Source organism: Solanum dulcamara, chromosome 9 (assembly GCF_947179165.1).
Source record: "Solanum dulcamara chromosome 9, daSolDulc1.2, whole genome shotgun sequence".
Taxonomy (NCBI): Eukaryota; Viridiplantae; Streptophyta; class Magnoliopsida; order Solanales; family Solanaceae; genus Solanum; species Solanum dulcamara.
The window spans coordinates 54,445,378-54,463,910 of record NC_077245.1 but is presented as its reverse complement, the minus strand read 5'-3'; the positions used below and the strand labels follow the sequence as shown (position 1 = coordinate 54,463,910).

At 36.9% G+C, this 18,533-nt stretch overlaps 1 protein-coding gene across 1 annotated transcript; it reads right to left on the bottom strand.

Annotated features, from left to right (window-relative positions):
* Window positions 1–440: 440 nt before the first annotated feature.
* Window positions 441–18,224, bottom strand: LOC129902565 (sodium/proton antiporter 1). The gene is made up of 10 exons (XM_055977880.1): window positions 17,830–18,224; window positions 15,990–16,166; window positions 15,767–15,895; window positions 9,807–9,983; window positions 8,651–8,757; window positions 5,206–5,326; window positions 4,289–4,350; window positions 3,887–4,189; window positions 941–1,235; window positions 441–859 (listed from the first exon to the last, which is right to left on the bottom strand). The coding sequence occupies exons 1-10, from the start codon at window positions 18,016–18,018 to the stop codon at window positions 740–742; spliced, it is 1,680 nt and encodes a 559-aa protein (XP_055833855.1). The 5' UTR covers window positions 18,019–18,224; the 3' UTR covers window positions 441–739.
* Between the last annotated feature and the right edge of the window lie 309 nt (window positions 18,225–18,533).

The following is an 18,533-nucleotide window of genomic DNA, read 5'->3' as shown; positions in this document are numbered from 1 at the left end:
GATAGCATCTTGGGTGAGGAGACTGTGAATGTCGAGTGCTCCCAGAAAACAGGTTGTTACAGCTATTGGGAGTCATGAAGAGGATTGAGAGATTCCTGCTATCCTGGAGTTTGTTTACTTATCTTAAATTATAGGGTACTATTATTTTGGGATCTGAATTCTCTCTGAAGTCATTTTGATGATTTTGTTGTTCACAAGTAGTTTAGTGTAGGACGGCACTGAAGTTGGAGGTACTATTACTACATTGAGTTTTCAATTTGACATATTGTGTTTCTTTTGGCTTTGAGGGAGTAGGAGCATTTCCTTGTTCTCCCCTGAGCTCTATAACCTGCATCGGGTTTGTAATCAATCCTGAATAAAAGGAAGCTAGCTCACTGCCAAAGTAACTAACTTGAAATGAAGCTTTAACGACTTATCTCACGTTTCATGCAAAAAAGCAATAAAGAAGAGAGAGAGTGGGTTGGGTGGAGTAGGTTTCCAGCAACCCACGGTTACCATGAATTATTAATGCAGTTGAGAAACATTACATTATTAAACTACTAGAATCAATAAATTACATTATGTGGGGGCTTTAATCCCCAACCCACACTGGTAGTTCTAAAGAATTTGCTATATGGCATTTTCATCTCACCACTAAAGGTTCTGGATTTGCATTCATATGTTCTGCTCATTAACTTGATGCTGAGAATACATAAACGATCAGATTTACTGGATAGCTCCAATGATCATCCGAATTACATTAAGATCCATGAAGAAAAGGAATTTGAGCCAGAGCTGTAGGGAGTGAGATGTCGAGATTATATACTGCAAGATACGCAGCAATACCAGCAGCATAACCAGCAAAAGCAAACCCACTAACCTGCAGAGATAGACAGTGACAAATATTGAAGCAGAAATGTTTAAAGTGGTGCATCAAAATAGCAGGCAACAGCATATGTACCTTTCTCATATACCAAAAGAAGTCGACTTTTTCCATTCCCATAAATGCTACTCCAGCTGCTGAACCAATTACTAGCATGGATCCACCAGTACCAGCACAAAAAGCTACTAGCTGCCAGAATTCAGAATCTTGGGGAAAGGAAGATAGGTCATACATTCCCATGGTGGCTGCAACCAGAGGAACATTGTCTATGATTGCTGACACAACCCCGATTGAGCTTGCAATGAGTTCACTACTTGGTATATGGGCATCAAGGTAATTTGCCAATTCTCGCAAAATACCTGCTGCTTCCAGGCTATGGAAAAGATGTTAGTATTGCAGAATGACTAGTCATGTTATGTTATCTAAATTCAGATGAGCATGGATGATGGTTGATAGTCACACAATGCATGAGCAAAACAGAGTAATCGATCCTACACCCATCCCACCCAACAACAACCACATACCTAGTGAAATCCCACTAAGTGGGGTCCGGAGAGGGTAGAGTGTACGTATATCTTACCACTACCTCGTGGAGGTAGAGAGTCTGTTTCCGAAAGACCCTCCGCTCAAGTGCTTCAAACCCAAGTAATAGAAGAAAACAATGAAGCAACCAATGAAGAAAGCATAGGAATGAAATAAGAAAAGTAGTGTACAGCCGACAAAAGAAGCAATAACAATAACAAAATAGTATAGTAATCGAAACCCAATAAACAACATAACACGATATACACCAAAAGCAAGAACTACAAGTGTACGCCTAGTACTACGACAGGTACTAACAAGTCTAAACCCTCGCAGGTAAGACAAAACTCTACCCTATTAACCTTCTATCCTAATACGCGACCTCCACTCCTTCCTATCTGGAGTCATGTCCTCGGTAATATGAAGTTGCGCCATGTCCTGTCTAATCACCTCTCCCCAATACTTTTTCAGTCTACCTCTATCCCTCCGCGTACCCCTTACAACCAGCCTCTTGCACCTCCTCACTGGGGTGTCTACACACCTCCTCTTCACATGCCTAAGCAATCTCAGTCTCGCTTCCCTCATCTTGTCCGCCACCGAGGCTAGTCCCACCTTATCTCGGATAACCTCATTTCTAATTTTATCGCTCTTAGTGGCTCACACATCCATCTCAGCATCCTCATCTCTGCAACATGCATCTTTTAAACATGTGCATTTTTTACTAAGTAAAATAAGAACCACTTCCCATTTCCCCAAATGATTTCATTTATAGTGATTACCCTGTTAATCAAGACCTATGTTGTGCGGACTCTTTGTTTTTGCCGCCTAATCCGTCTCAACACGAGACGGGTGCGGGTGCGGGGTGCATATCCGATTCGGTCAACTCTGTCCGGATACTTTGACCGAGTCAAGTTGGGGAAGAAGAGAACTATTTCAATGGCCACCGGAAGTCGACCATAGTTTCTCGGATGAACTACATAAAGAATACTTTACAGAGATGTCGACGACATTTTCTCCGACGAACTTGACATTTTCTTCGACGATCAGCGACGAACTTGTAAGTTACGAGATCTCTCGATTCCACTTTTTCATAAGGACTTCGCTGAAAGAATAGAGAGGAGCTGAAGCGAAGAGATTTCTGGGGAGAAGAAACTAACAGAGAAGATCATTTTGGATCCTTTTGGAGAAGAACAGAGGAAGCAATGGAGGGACTGCAGTGAGCCCTAAATCCTTGTCTCTTCATAGTGAAGATAACTCTTGTTTTGGGCTTGGTGTTGGGCCAAGTGCCCAAGTTTGCTTTATATACAATATGATTGACATAATAAATTTATACCAAGAATAAATATCCCATAATATAGCAATAAATTTACTTTGCCACAAATTATATTTATACCAAAAAAAAATACATGATATATTTTAGATATAAAAAATATACCATACATATACTACATATATATTCATATAATAAACATTTTTCCTTTACAAAAAAATAATACTTTCAATAGAATAATTTGTACCATGAATACTTATCCCATAAATTTATACCAATACTATAAGAATAATCCGACTTTTTTCTTAAAAGTATATTTATACTATAAAATATATGGTATATATTTAAGATATAAAAAAAAAGTATACCCTGCATATATTTAAAATAAAAGTTGTAAAAAAAATCCTACAAAATAATACTTTACATATAAATTTATACCATGAATATTTATTCCATAAATGTATACCATAATAAAATAATAATTTTCTTTTATCTAAATTATATTTATACCATAAAATACATAATATATTTTAGATAATATAAGAAATTATACTATTCATGTATTACGTATAAAAAATCATATGTAATAATATTATTAATATTGATTTTATATAACTATAAGAAGTGATACTAAAATAAAAGGAATAGTTCTTTACGAAATTTTCGAATTTAGTGGCTAATGAAGATTTGGGAATGATGGCAAATAAAGATGAGAGAAAAATATTTAATTAGTCACGATTTTTATGTTTTTTCATGTTAATAACAACTGTTTAAATTTTTTATTAAAACTACTATATATGTAATAAAATCTTTTATATTTGTAAGTTTATACATGTAAGTTTATCACAACATATCTCTCAAATTTAGAATATCTTTATAACTATATTTTTATAATATTGAATATTTTTAGCTGAATCCCCGCACCCGTATCCATACTCGGATTCACATCCCCGAATTTTAAAATTTAGATTTTGCCGCATTCGACTCTCGGATTCGTATCCGTCTTGGACACCCGCACCCGAGTCCGAGCAACTTAGATCAAGACTAAGAAATGATATAATGCCAAATGACCTGGATGCAGATTTTTGAATAGAGTTAATTCTCAACATCTGGTTTAGAATGATTAGGGTTATGATGTATGAATCTATTCTGTCAAGAAAAAGAGTTCTGCGTGCACTTTTTGATTGCCATGCTGCTGTAAGGATTATAAAAGCCAAAGGATTCTGCAATACCTGCTAACGGACAATAGGATTCCAAGGAAGAATAGAGCTCCTTGAGTATCAATGCGTGACAAAGCCTGTGGTACTTTCAGCCGCTGTCTTTCAGATTCTCCATAGTGAATCGCATCTGTGATTATCCAAAGAACTCCCAGTCCAAGCAGCATACCCATGTATGGTGGTAGACCAGTCAAGGCCTTGAAAACTGGTACAAACACTAAAGCCCCAAGTCCTACTGCGAAAACTAGCTGTCCTCGAGGAGCCATCTGTTCGGATGCCAGAACCTCAGCAGGGTTTTGTCCTTTCCCATTCACTTCACTGAACACAAATAATTTCTAATATCGTTTCATCCCTACTCTAATTCTTGAAACATTTCTGAAATTCAAGAAGTTCTTCAGGTCTATGCTAGAAATATACCTTGTAAGGGACAGCAGAGCCAAAGGAACAGCTAGAGAAACTACTGATGGTAAAAATAAACCCTGCGAAAAGATAGAAGTGCATTGCACCTGTTACCAGAACTGGAATAGAGATTTCAGTTGGCAACTGAAGTAATGAGCTCTTAAGTGAAGACTATTATACATGTTTAGACATGATCTGGCAGGTACTAGGGCAGCCCGGTGCACTTAAGCTCCCGCTATGCGCAGGGTCCGGAGAAGGGCCCGACCACAAGGGTCTGTTGTACGCAGCCTTACCTTGCATTTCTGCCAGAGGCTGTTTCCAAGGCTTGAACCCGTGACCTCCTGGTCACATGGCAGCAACTTTACCAGTTACTCCAAGGCTCCCCTTCATGATCTGGCAGGTACTAATTTACCAAATATAACCAAGTGAAAAATGTTTTTTAAAATGACTGCAGGGTGGATAGAACCAGTGGCAGCAGTGAAATAAACCATCCTCCACTGAAAAGTTGCATATTTCTTTCCATCATGCATACTTGATTCCATTATAAGTGCAGTTTGAGAGAATGCAGACTGAGCTGTAAGCTTGTTTCATTCATTTCAGCACTACCTTCATCCATAGTCTCAAATATATATCCATTTAAACTTAAATGTGAATTCCTCAATATAGAATGCAGTTATAGTTTCCACCTAAGCCAATGCAAGCATGTTTTCAGGCAGTGTGTACCATTCAAAATGACATTAACAATTTTATGAATATCATTGCATTGTAGACCAATCATCTTTAAATATCGGAAGCTATACCACATGACAACCATCCAGTGCTTATTTGATAATAATTCTCTTCCTTCCTCCCTAAAGATTGTTTCCTTCATTATAACACAAGGAAAGATGTGCATGTAAATAAATAGAAGCAATGAGATAGAAAAATTCAAAAACCTTCATCGTCGGTATCGTGGATATTTGGCCATGTATCCAGAGCATTGTAGTTGTAACATCACCTATGGGAGTCCATGCTCCGCCAGCATTTGCTGCTATAACAACAACAGCACCAAGAAGCCTGGGAACAAATAATTAACAGATTATATACATTTTTTTTGAGACGGCAACAATTTTATTTCCATTTCCAAAAAATCAAACCTGCCACAACAAGTTACAGGTTCTTAATTACAAATGTAAGAGAGTATATAGGAAGATCTTCAATCCTATGACAAAAATTACAGGGATCCTAAGACATTCACAACTGATTCTAGATCCTCCATATACTCTTGTTTACACCAAAAATGAAACAATACAAGATAGTTCATCTTCATCTTCTGGATAGTATTGCTCTTGTTCTGGAAGCATCTAAGGTTTCTTTCTTTCCACATTGACCACCAAATACAAGGAGGGATGATTGTTTACATCTTACAGTAAAGACAACCGAGCCTTCAGAAAAAGGATATTGAGCAAGAAACAGGTAGTCTAGGAGCAAGACAATAATTTATTTATTTTTGATGACTATGGTGTCCGGGCTAGCTTTCTCGCACATCGACTAATTCCACGAGAAACCTGCCACCTCCCACCAGCAACAGGTACCATGTAACTCTATCCACAAAGGCTAGGACAAATAGGAAGAATCACCTAGAGTTTTTGTCTCGGCAGGGATTTGAACCTGCGACCTCATGGCTCTCAACCACTTCATTGACCACTAGGCCACACCCTTGGGTGCACAAAGTAATTATAATTCAATTGTCAATATTTATCTTAGGAGAAGTTTCTCGGGCCTATGCCTAGGAATTAAGTTCGACAGTATAAGGGGATGGGAGATCCACAATCTTAACACTTTGAAACCAGATTCAACTTTTAAGGCTGAACAAACATATGCTAAATGGTTCAGAATTCTGGGAAATTACTTGAAATGAATAATGTAGTCTGAGATGCAAGAGAGTCTACTCTGTACTTGCACAGAAATGCAAATGTGATTTGTTTGCTAAAAGAATAAGCGTGAAGTTCTAGTACAATTGATGATTTGTTTGCTAAAAGAATGGTTGTATGTGATGTTTTAAAAGCATTAAGTAGCTAGAACTTCACGCTTATTCTTTTAGAAAACAAATCATCAATTTGACTAGGTTGTTTAATGTTATTTTGAAGACAGCTAAGATGCCCGATGGATGGAGGTGGAGTACTATGGTTCTATTGTAAAAGAACAAAGGTGATATCCAAGACTATAATAATTACAGGGGTATCAAATTGCTAAGTCACACTATGAAGATATGGGAGAGAGTGGTGGAGATGAGAGTGAGGAGAGGAGTGTCAATCTCGGAGAACCTGTTCAGATTCATGCCGGGTCGATCGACTACTGAAGCAATCCATCTTATGCGGAGACTGGTGGAGAAATTTAGAGAAAGAAAAAGGGATCTTCATATGGTGTTCATTGATCTTGAAAAGGCTTATGACAAAGTTCTGAGGGACGTTCTCCGGAGGTGTCTGGAGGCTAAGGGTGTCTCGATGGTGTATATTAGGGCGATAAAGGACTTGTATGCTGAAGCCAAGACTTGGGTTAGGACGGTGGGAGGTGACTCAGAGCATTTTCCTAATGAAATGGGACTACATCAGGGATCAGTGTTGAGTCCATTTCTTTTTTCCTTGGTGATGGATGAGCTGACACGGTCTATTCAAGAGAAGGTTCCATGGTGTATGCTATTTGCGGATGACATAGTGTTGATTGATGAGAGTCGGGACAGAGTCATTGATAGGTTGGAGGTTTGGAGACAAACTCTGGAGTCTAAGGGATTCAAATTGAGTAGGACTAAAATAGAATACTTGAAGTGCAAATTTAGTAATGCGATGGATGAAGAGGGCATGAAAGTGAGGCTTGCCATGGATGAAATGGAGGCTTGCATCTGGAGTCCTGTGTGATAAGAAGATACCACCTAAACTTAAAGGTAAGTTCTAAGGAATGGTGGTTAGACCGACGTTATATGGAGCGGAGTGCTGGCCACTCAAGAACTCGCATGTCTAGAAGGTGCATGTTGTTGAGATGAGGATGCTGAGAGGGATGTGTGGACACAGTAGGAGTAATAAGATTAGGAATGAGGTTATTCGTGCGAAGGTAGAGTGGGCTCAGTGGCAGACAAGATGAGAGAAGTGAGACTGAAATGGTTTGGACATGTGCAAAGGAGGGATGTCGATGCACCAGTTAGGAGGTATAAGCGGTTAAATTTGGGGGTTATACAGAGGGGTAGGGGTAGACCCAAAAAGTATTGGGAGAGGTGATTAGACATGATATGGCCAACTCCATATCACCGAGGACATGACCTTAGATACAAAAGGGTGGAGGTCGCGGATTAGGATAGAAAGTTAGTAAGAGTAGAAGGCTAGTAGGGATAGAATGATGTCTTGCCCTGTGACGGTTTAGGTTTGGTCGTAGGTCTAGGCATGCCATCATAGTTGTGTGGTTACGCTTCTCGATTATCACATTACTTTGTTATTGTTACTGTTATTGTTTTGTACAATTTGCATCATCAACAACAACAACAACGAGCCCAATATAATCCCACCATGTGGGGTCTGGAGAGGGTAGAGTGTACGCAGACCTAACCCTCACCTTGAAAAGTAGGGCGGTTGTTTCCGAAAGACCCTCGGCTTAAGAGAGAAGAACAAGAGAGGAAAAACAAGCATAGGTCAGATAGAACCAAGCATATCGAAAACAATATAAAAATATGAATAATGAGAGCGAGAAAGTCAGGGTAGGACAGACCGGAAAGAAAGGAGCATTAGCTACTATAGATAAATAGGATACCCAAAGTATACCAGACCAACAAATGTAAGCAGTAATCAAATGCAGAAATCAAATGTTAATAAACAAATGAGCAAAACTACGACTACTATGGTGAATAGATAAGCCATCTAGCCTACAATTTGCATCGCTATTCGTTTTTGCCATTATGATATTAATACTGGTTTTCCTATCTTGTTTGGGGTTGATACTTTTTAGTCGAGGGTCTTCCGGAAATAGTCTCTCTATCTCCATGAGGTAGTGGTAAAGTCTGCATACATTCTACCCTCCCTAGAGCCCACCTGTGAAATTTCACTGGGTATGTTGTTGTTGTTGTTGTTGTTGTTTGTAATAGAAGAACCTTGAGGTACTTTAATATTGCATCCTGAGAGCATCTGGATTTTCAATCTCTTATAGACATCTAACTTGCTTACACATGCACATCCCTAGTTCTTTTCGATCTTCTCTCTAATTCAAATATCAAAACCTCTTGAGACTTATGGAAATCAAGATTGATGTTCCAAGATCAAATAAAAACTTTAGACCAAATATGAGAGCAAATCATAATATCTTTGCTCCAACTAGAAGGTTGTACAAATGAGGCTCAAAGCTGCTGATACTTACTTTCGGTATTCTGAAGGTGGTGCCAGTTTCCTCAATAAGGAGACCATCACAATAGTAGAAGTCAGATTATCAAGGATTGAACTGAGGAAGAAAGTCACAAAACCTACCTGAAATTACCATTACATTAGAAAGTTGATGACAATTCAAGGAAACAAGCAGCAAAAAAATTGTTGAAACAGTCTTGACTCTTAGGTAAATCATATTATATTTTTTGAACAAAAGGCTACTGTGGGAAATCATATTATTGACTCATTGTTTTCATGTGTAGCCTTCAGTGTGTAATTCATCTATGTATGTCATGCCCTTCATCTAGTGAGGATAACTATACCACCCCCATCTGCTGCGCATTATACAATCATACAATATCTAGGAGCGAAATCAAATTAAATTCAAAATACTCACACAGTAGAATACTAAGGATCATCAACTAAAAGCAAACCCTCTTTGATATAACTATGCATCTGCATATCAAGTAAAGGATATACAGCTGCTTTGAGAAATTTTCAATTATTAAAATAAATGAATGTAAGATGCTAAGTATCCTAGCATGGACAATTCCTGCCTAAAAACATGTATTTCACAAAAAGCATTATGATTGAAAGGACCTTAGAAGCCAATTATATGTGAAAAATGTACAACAACGACTATTAAGAGCCATCAATTAATAGCAAATCCTCTTCGACAGAACTGTGCATCTCTCCATTGAAGAAAATATGAGCAGTTTTTACTTTGAGGAAATTGTCAATTCCTAAGAGATGACTTTTCCAACAGAAAAAAATTTCAGATGCCTTGCACTCTAGCATGCATTTCACAAAAGAGTACTACAACTGAATATGTTGGAATGAAACATGGGGCTCAAAAGATTGCTAAATCGGTAGGTAAGCGGTCTTTCAATTATTATCCACTTGTATTAGTCCTTATTCTAACACTCCTAGATTTACGAGGACTCTTTTAAATTTATCATATTATTTGAAGAGTAAACAGACATTTTCAATCAAGTAACGAATTTCATGCAAAATCAGACCACTTTCTGTTTTTGTTAGACCAAAAGCAAGATATTACAGAATCGTCTATACACAGAGAAAAAAACAAATAACTGCTTAACTAAACAAAATCGAGAGTAATTTGAAACAGGAAAGATTATTGAATCACTAACCACCCAAAGCAGAGTTGTTGGCTTGCGAGTAGTGATGTTGTCAGTAACCAACTTAAATCCCTGATGAGCATCAACTATCTCAACGATGGTCATCGCACCAAGCAAAAAGAACACTATTTCACTAACTTCAGCAGTCGCATGTGACAACTGGGAAAGAGCTATGTCATTTGAAGGGGCCTGCCACGGACATAAAAGACTGTAAAAGACCACTTGAATGGAAAATAAAAAGCCCTCTTGGCTCTAAATTCTATTATTCTTAATAAGAAAACCTAATTCTAGAGCTTGTTTAAAATGGCCGTTCAATCTCTATGAGTATTATCTTATTTCAGGTTTGTTCGCAAAATTTGCTTAGATGTACAGCTACTTTTCAACTATGATAATGCAGAGTTCACATAGAACCCTTGCACCACATTATTAGGGTGTTTACAAAAGAATTCATTCAATGCTATTATGTGAATGCTTGGAGAAGCAGCTTAGCACACTGATGTTTGCAGTCATATAATTCCTGTAAAAACTGCAAATAATTAAGGGGTCGTTTGGTAGCTGGTTTAAGTAGCACTTAATTCATGTATTACTTTTATACCATGTTTGGTTTGCAAATAGGATAAAAGTTATTCATGTATTAATTTTATACAACATTTGGTTGGTAGGTTTCCAAATGTTGTATAAAAGTAATTCATGTATTAATTTTATATGATGTTTGGTTGCATTTTTTATAAGCCTGCATTATTAATACTTACCTAACTTATAAAGGAATCTATGTATAATTTATGCGGAATAGAAGATGGAATAAATTATGTGGGTATTAGTTATACATGTATTAAATAGTAAATTACACATGCATATTATTTTATTAAATAATAAATTGCACATTTACCCCTATCAATTTACTTTTAAATGTATATTAATTTACAACAAATTAAATAATTAATACATGTAAAAAAACGCTAACAGCTTTTTTAGGGTTTTTTTTCCTTGTTAATTGATCAATTACTTTTAAATTTTTTGGCTAATTTCTTGCTAATTATTTTTTCAATACATGTATTAATTTATTTTAGGTTTTTGTTATCTACTTTAATTTAAATAACTTAATTGTTTAAACCTACTCAATACAAATTACTTTTAATTGCTAGTTATTTGTTTTTTACTTTAATGTTTTAGCTATTGGTATTTATTTAATTTTAATGTGTTATTTAGATAGCTGTTTATTTTAATGGGTATAATAAATATTAGCTCACTAAAAATTTTTGGAATTAAGAAACAAGAATTATCTCACTAATGTATTGTAATCTCTACGTAATTAAATCATGCATAATTCAAACCCTACATAACTAAACCCTGCATAATTAAACCCAGCATAACTAATTCTTGCATAACTAAACCGTGCATAACTAATGCAAGCATAACTAAACCCTGCAGAACTAATCCCTACAGAACTAATCCCTACAGAATTAATACATGTATAACTAATACATGTATAACTAATACATGCATAACTCTAACCAATTAAACCCCTAAAGTGTATAGAACGAGTATAGGAATAAGTTCCAATATAATAACAAGAATATAGAACGATCCACATAGTCGTGTTGAGATTTTTGCGTGTTTCCCCTGTTTTACCCCCTTCCCGTAGCTTCTTATGGTATTTGTGGTCTGCAAGGATGGGTGCCATAGTTTCCAAGGTGATTGGACAAGACTTGAAAGAGTTTTTTCATCGTTGAAGGTTTGAAAGTTGAAATGTTTGACCAAAGTCAACATTTGAGGAAGATGAGCTCGAAATGAAATTTTGATGTTCTGTTGAGTCCATATGGTGATTTTGAGTTTGTTGGACCACTGGCTCGGTTCACGAGGCATTCAAACGTGATTCGATCCATTGATTGGAAAGTTGGAAATTTTTGAAGTAAAGAGTTGGCCTCGGTCAACATTTGGTCAAGATGACCTTGGATTGGTGTTTTGAAGGTACCAATAGACCTCGAATGTTTTCTTCAGTCTAATAGCATATTTGGTTTGTCTTCACAGGGTTCCAAACAAATCTCAAGGGTCCATTCGAAAATTTTAGACTCAATGCATGGTTGCTGGTTTCTGATTTTTTGGTGCTAGTAATTCAAAGATGTTGGTATCGCTATCACGATGGAGGGCCCACGATCCTGAAGAGCATTTTGGTCGGGTCCAAGTGGTTTTGCTTCTTCGCGTCAGCGAAGAAAGCATCACAATCACAATGGGTCGGGCTAGGTCAGCCTCACGATCAGGAGGGACCCATCGCGTTCGCGAAGAGGAAGTTCACCTACACAAATTGAAGAGTCCATTTTTGAACATAAACCCCATAACTCAATTTAGGGAGCTTGAAATCACATTTTGGGCCAATTTTAAAGAGCAAGATTTTTTCATAGGGTATGTTTCGAAGCCATTATTTATGCTTTTCTCGCTAATTATTTGTCGATTTCTTACCTTGAAATCAGTGTTTTAGATTGATGAAGAAGGTGATTTTTTGAGTTAAAGTCATGAAGTTGTACTTTGGTAATTTGCAGGTTGACTAGAGCTCGAGTTTTAATGAAAAATCATATCTAAGTTCCTTACGTTATGGGCAACATGATTTTCAAGAAAAGTTTCAATTTTTCCCTTATGGGCTTAGGGTTGAATTTTTGGACGCGAATTAGTGCTTTAGAGAGGAAATCCCAAATGTAGAGTAACGGAACTTACCTTACCTGTCGCCGATGCTTCGATTCATGATCGCATCTGCAAACCTTATCCCGTGGGCACTTTCCGGAAATGACGGAAATATAGTCCAGTTTTGGTTGCAACCCGAATTCTCGAGAGAATGAAATTCACCTCTGTGGAGAGAAGACAGAAAAAGGATGTTTCAGACAGGAATCCTCTGAGGTCAGCTGAACAGGCTGACAGAATAGAAGTATAGCAATATGGGTGCTACTGACTTGTTTACTTATGTCGATTACGTATATGACCAGATTAGGATTGTTCAGAGGTTTTGAGGAAGGGCAAGCCGTAAGTTGAGTTTTGTGGCTTCGATTTAAGGCAATGGGTAAAGGGGGTCCTGTATAAATGAGATGAAGAGCATTTATGTTTGTGTCATGTTATGGGTTAATGTGATTATTTGACTTGTTTGGGTAGATTTCTTGCCTTGGTAGCATGCTTTACATGTTTTGTGACTTGTTTTGACGCATGAACATGCTAGTTGATAATTTTACTCTCCTTTTAAGGATTTGGAGAAGGATTATGGTAATATCTTGTGATGATGGTTTCTCTAGCTGTATCATTGGGTTGAAATGAGCTATATATATGGGCTAAGGGATTGAAATGGCGAACTTGAAATAATGGAATTGAGTTACTCTACAGGATTATTGCCTGTAAATCCGTCTTTGTTGTTTGGGATCAGTGTTACACACCTGCATTAAGCATTGCATTTCATTGGGATCGGAGTTGCACGCCTGCACATTATATATTATATATTGTTTGGAGTTGCACGCCTGCACATTATATATGATTATGCATCAAAGTGGCGTGTCTGCCCAATATATGGACCTTGTAAGTCCCCCATGGATCCGGACTGTCTGACAGAAGAAGCAAGTGTATACACAGCATGTGCATTGCATTCATTCGTTAACATTTGCTTGCTTATTGAGCTTTCGTGATGAATGTGTTCTTAAGTGTTGCGAATTTAACTTGGTGGCTATCTAGTTTTTTCTGAGAGTTGATTATATTATTATTGGTTTTAGCTGCTCGTCTAGGTCATATAGAGATGTTTTGATATTTGAGACTGAGCAGGTTAGAGCAGTGTAGGGCCGACCCTCGCCATCGCTTCATGATAGAGTCAGTTGACGACATTGTTGAGCACACATAAATTTCGTACTCACCCTTCTCTTTTTTTGCACCTTTGTTGTGCAAGTTTCGAGCCGAACACAGGTGGCAGATGATCCACATTTCTAGTTGATTATACGAGATTTAGAAGTAGCTGCTTGGCTGATCTGCAGTTCACTCGATCTCCTATATCCTTATATTTCCTTTTTGTTGTTTCCTTTTTCAAATATTCTAGAGTTTTGAAGTTGTATTTGGATGCTAGAGGTTTGTACTAGTGACACTAGGTTTTGGGAAGCTTTGTATCTATTTCTGCATTTCTTTATGAGTTCATATGAAAATGATCGATTTATGACTTATTTTAGTTTTAAATATTACTTCCGCGTCTGCGATTCTTCGATGTGCCTTTATGTGTTTGGGTTGCCTTATCTATCGATGGGTTGGATAGGTGTCACCAATTCCACGATTGTTTGGTCGTAACAAAATATAGACAGATTATTGACCCACTTTGGACAGGTTGTGCCTGATTATTAAGAATCTCCACATTTTTCATTGAACACTGGTATGAATGGCACAACTAGGGGTGTCAAAATGAGCCCAAACATAAGTAACCCGCCCAAACTTTTATGGGTTGGGCTCAAGATAATTTGTATTGGGTTCAATCTCAACCCATTCAAGTCTTAACCCATTTTAAAAGAATCTTCAATTGAGCCCAACTTAATCTCCAATTTCAACCCGTTTTAAGGCTCTTTATTTGCATTGATATAAAGTATGTTCTCATAATAAAGGTATGAATTACTATTTATTTAATATTTTTTAGGATTAATCTATCCATTTGTAAATTATATTTTTTAATTTCTTGAGTTGAAATTCAAATTGTAGTTAGAAAAGGTAAATAATAATATGTTAAAATTATTGAGATTAAGCGGGTCACATTAGACGGGTCATGACCAAACCCGAATTTTAGCCCAATTGAGCCCAACCCATTTTAGCCCAAAGTAAATTTGGGCGAGTCAGTGACCCAACCCGATTTTTATTTCAACCCATTTTAATATTCTCAATTCCAACTCAACCCGCCCATTTGGCACTCCTAGGCACAACTAATAACGTAGAGTAGAAATATTCTAAGTTGCTCGGACTCGGGTGTGGTTGTCCGATACAGGTGCTGATCTCGAGGTCGGATATTTCATGGTGAAAATTTTAAGATTCTGGGGTATGGATCTAAGTATGGATGCAGGGGTTTGGTTAGAAATAATTGAAATATCTAAAAGTAGAGTTATATATCTAAATTAGACATTATGTGGAAATCTTACAAGGTATTTCAAGGAGAAAATATTGATAAGGTGGAGAATACCATAACGAGATAAAAGGAAAAGAACTTGACATAGAATTTTCTATATACAAGCTATCCCATTTTCTTTAATTTCACCTTGGCGTTTTTTTTATTACATAAATCATTGTATCTTTTCAGAATTTCTCTGTCAATTTTTGTCAAAATATCCAAAATTGGTTGACCAAATCCAGTAGGGATCCCACAGCCACACTCAGATTGTGTCGACACGGGTGCAACACCAAAAGTGAAGAGTCAAAGCAACTTAGGAAATATCTATGTATGTTGAAACATGAAAACATCTGTTCTTTGGGAGAAATGTGGGCCACATCAGATGCTGAGATTAGCGCCTTCAACTTTGAGATACAATATACTAAGAATATTTTTTTAAAATGGACTCTTTCAGTTTAACTTTTTGATGGCTTAAATAGGAGCCACATTTGAATGAATTAGTAGATGCACTGGAGTAAATTTTGCTTTATTTCTTAGAGGAAGAAGGGAGAGCTCCACAGAGCATACAAGATAAGAAGTTGTATGCTCGTAATAAAGCAGCACTCTAATTCAAAAATGGCTCACAATATAGAAATAGTAAAGCTAGCATGAAGATCAACAAAACAACAAGATAAATTCAAAAGAAATTTCACTTAATGCAAGTTGTCATAAAGAGCATTGAAGGGTTAAAAGTAAGTCTAAGAAAATTGCTTTTAAAGACTGAACAAACCTTCCTATTAATGATCCAGCTTACTTTCACTCTATCAAACATTCAATAATCGACGTAGTGTAAACCAAAGTAATCTCACATAAACTCACGCCTTACCCCAATGCTTCGAACGACCCATAAACTCACAGCCATCAGAAGTCCTACTCCACTTTTGTTGAATGCAAGAGACTCTTCAAATATGATGCCCATATATCCTACTCCAAACAACAACGCCATTGCAATATCCTGAAGCATGAGATTTGATCAAGCCAATGAAATTTTTGGTAGATTAATTCACTAGCATGCCTGAAATAAAAATATCAGGCTCCAGTTAGAACACCTGATTTGCAGCCACCCATGATTGATTTATTGCTACTGTACCAGTGACAGCCGCCGCAAGAATGGCAAAGGCCTTCAGTAAATCTGTCTTTGGTTGGTAAGTAGCTTCAAATTCTTGTGAGCTTGTTTCATCAACTGAACACAAAGGATCACATGTTCCTGATGATGTTGTTAGTTCCTGAAGAAAACTTAACTCTTAGTAAAATGAGTACAAGCCATTGCACTTTCTTTCATTTCCTTTTGTCTTATTTTACCATAATAATTAGGGCCAGAACTATTATTCACACCATAAACTGATGGAATAATGCAAAGATACTAACAATGTATAGCTACAGGCTGTCCATCCATATTTTGGAACTGAACCTGAGACAACCTACTTTCAAGGTGAAGCTATTGAGTTCATAAAATGCATTAGGTCCTGTCCAAATGCAGAGAATATTGAAAGTGAACCTAACATCTTACTCTTGAGGCCCGAACCTTAACTCCTGTTAAGTTCATTAAATAATATGGTCCTGAGACCAAAAGTTCAATTAAGCTAGTAATATACTAACCCGACGAATCAAAATCCTCTAAATGACAAGCTGTTGTGGAAACTAAAATCATGTTGTTGACTAAGAAAGATAAATACACAATAAGGAATAAGGCTCCATACTGAAAATACAAAAATAAATAACCCAATGAGATAAGAGACTAAATCATGCCTGATGTATCAAAATCACATAAGGAAATCAAGGAAAGAGCTTGCATTGCCAAAATGTATAATCTTAACCCTTCTAAATACCTCTGGTTCCAATGAGACCCTTAAAGAGTATTTCTGATCAACCGCTTCATTACCAACAACAAGCAAGCAAGACAGTCAACCGTGCCACAATCTCAATCTAGTTGGAATCAAATATATGATTCATCTATATCCATAACCCTCAATTCAGGCCAATTTCATTCCAATACTAAATAAGGATGAATCAACTGCATGTTAATCGCAGACTAGTTAAACTTGGGTATATAAATTAACTACAATCATTCCCCTCCGGTCAATTCCATTTCATCCAATACCAAGTAATGGATTCTCCATAACAAGATATTCTCTGTATGAAAAAAGTACACTCAATTCCAAACTAGCTGAGATTGGCTATATAAATCATTTGTAATGGGTTTCCAAAGACACGAGGTTTCCTGTAAGAACCAACTATGCCCGTCGACTATATTAAATGATTCTGCTTCTGAATAAAGGGTGTGTTTGGTATGGGGGTAGAAAATATTTTCCAATTTTCCTATGTTTGGTCGGTCAAAATGTTTGGAAAACATTTTCTCTGGGAAATCAAGTTCCTTAAAAATGAGAAAAATGACTTTCCTAATGAAAGTAGGGAATTAAGTTGCATAAATGGCATTCCAAGTTTTTGTCTCTTCCTCATCCGCCCAATCCCCCAACCCCGAACCTTTGACCATCCCAACCCCTGCCACCCCAACTCCCATCACATCTTGCCTCCATAGTGTATTGCTAGATACTAAAATATAAATGCTATTGGGAGAATATTTTCTCGTTTACTTACCAAATACTAGAAAATAAGTAAGAAACTCGCTTGTTTTCCAAGATAACATTTTCCATGGAAAACATTTTCCTTCGTACCAAACACAGGAGTGACTTATTTTCTTTGGATGAAATGCCTTAACTGGCTGGAATATACTACTTTATAAGCATTCTGTGCTATTCAATTCCATTTCGTTCCAACACCAAATAATGAGTTGAGGCTCTCTCTATACCTCTCACTATCCCCAAAAATTTAAATGAAATTGTGAAATACTATAATCCAACTAAAGAATCAGTGCTGGAGATACTTTACCTCAATCTGCGGCTCCGAATTTTCTCTGGCTTTGTCTTCGGCTTTCGCCAGGATGTAATTGCGGTATCTGGGTCCATCTCTGAATTTTAAAAAACAAGTCTGAGGAAAAAGAACTTCAATTGGGCGGTTCTTGAAATGGATGTGAAAAGGAAAGAGGCACTGGCTTTTGATACCAAGAAACATAGACATTTTCTTATTTTGTTTGCAACGTCAAAATTGGAGAGGGGGGGGCAGAGAAGGAACAAATTGGGGACTTTTGATAATCACACAGCCTGGTCTGGAAAACTGCAAAACTGCATGAGCGTCAAATTATCCTCAACAAATTCAAAAAATAACACTAGGCAATTCTATTATAATGGAAAAATTCAAAGATAAGGAGGACTGCTGGACCCAGAATCTTGTATAACAACATATTTATAAATTGATTTTGTAGATTATTTATAACTTAATATTTGTTTGCGGGAAAACCGCACAAAATAGATTAATTGTGAAACTATTTATTCAAATTAGATTCAACCCAAACTATTTATCTTAATAGATTCATAGCCCAAACTAATTATCCTCTTACCCCCATTTTCTCCCTTTTAATTCCGCGCATGTCGTCATGTTGACGTCAGCATCACTGCTCATCTTTGATACCATCAGAGTATATATATACTCTCATGGTATCAAACTTGTATTTACGCCAGTGTCCCTTCCCTTGT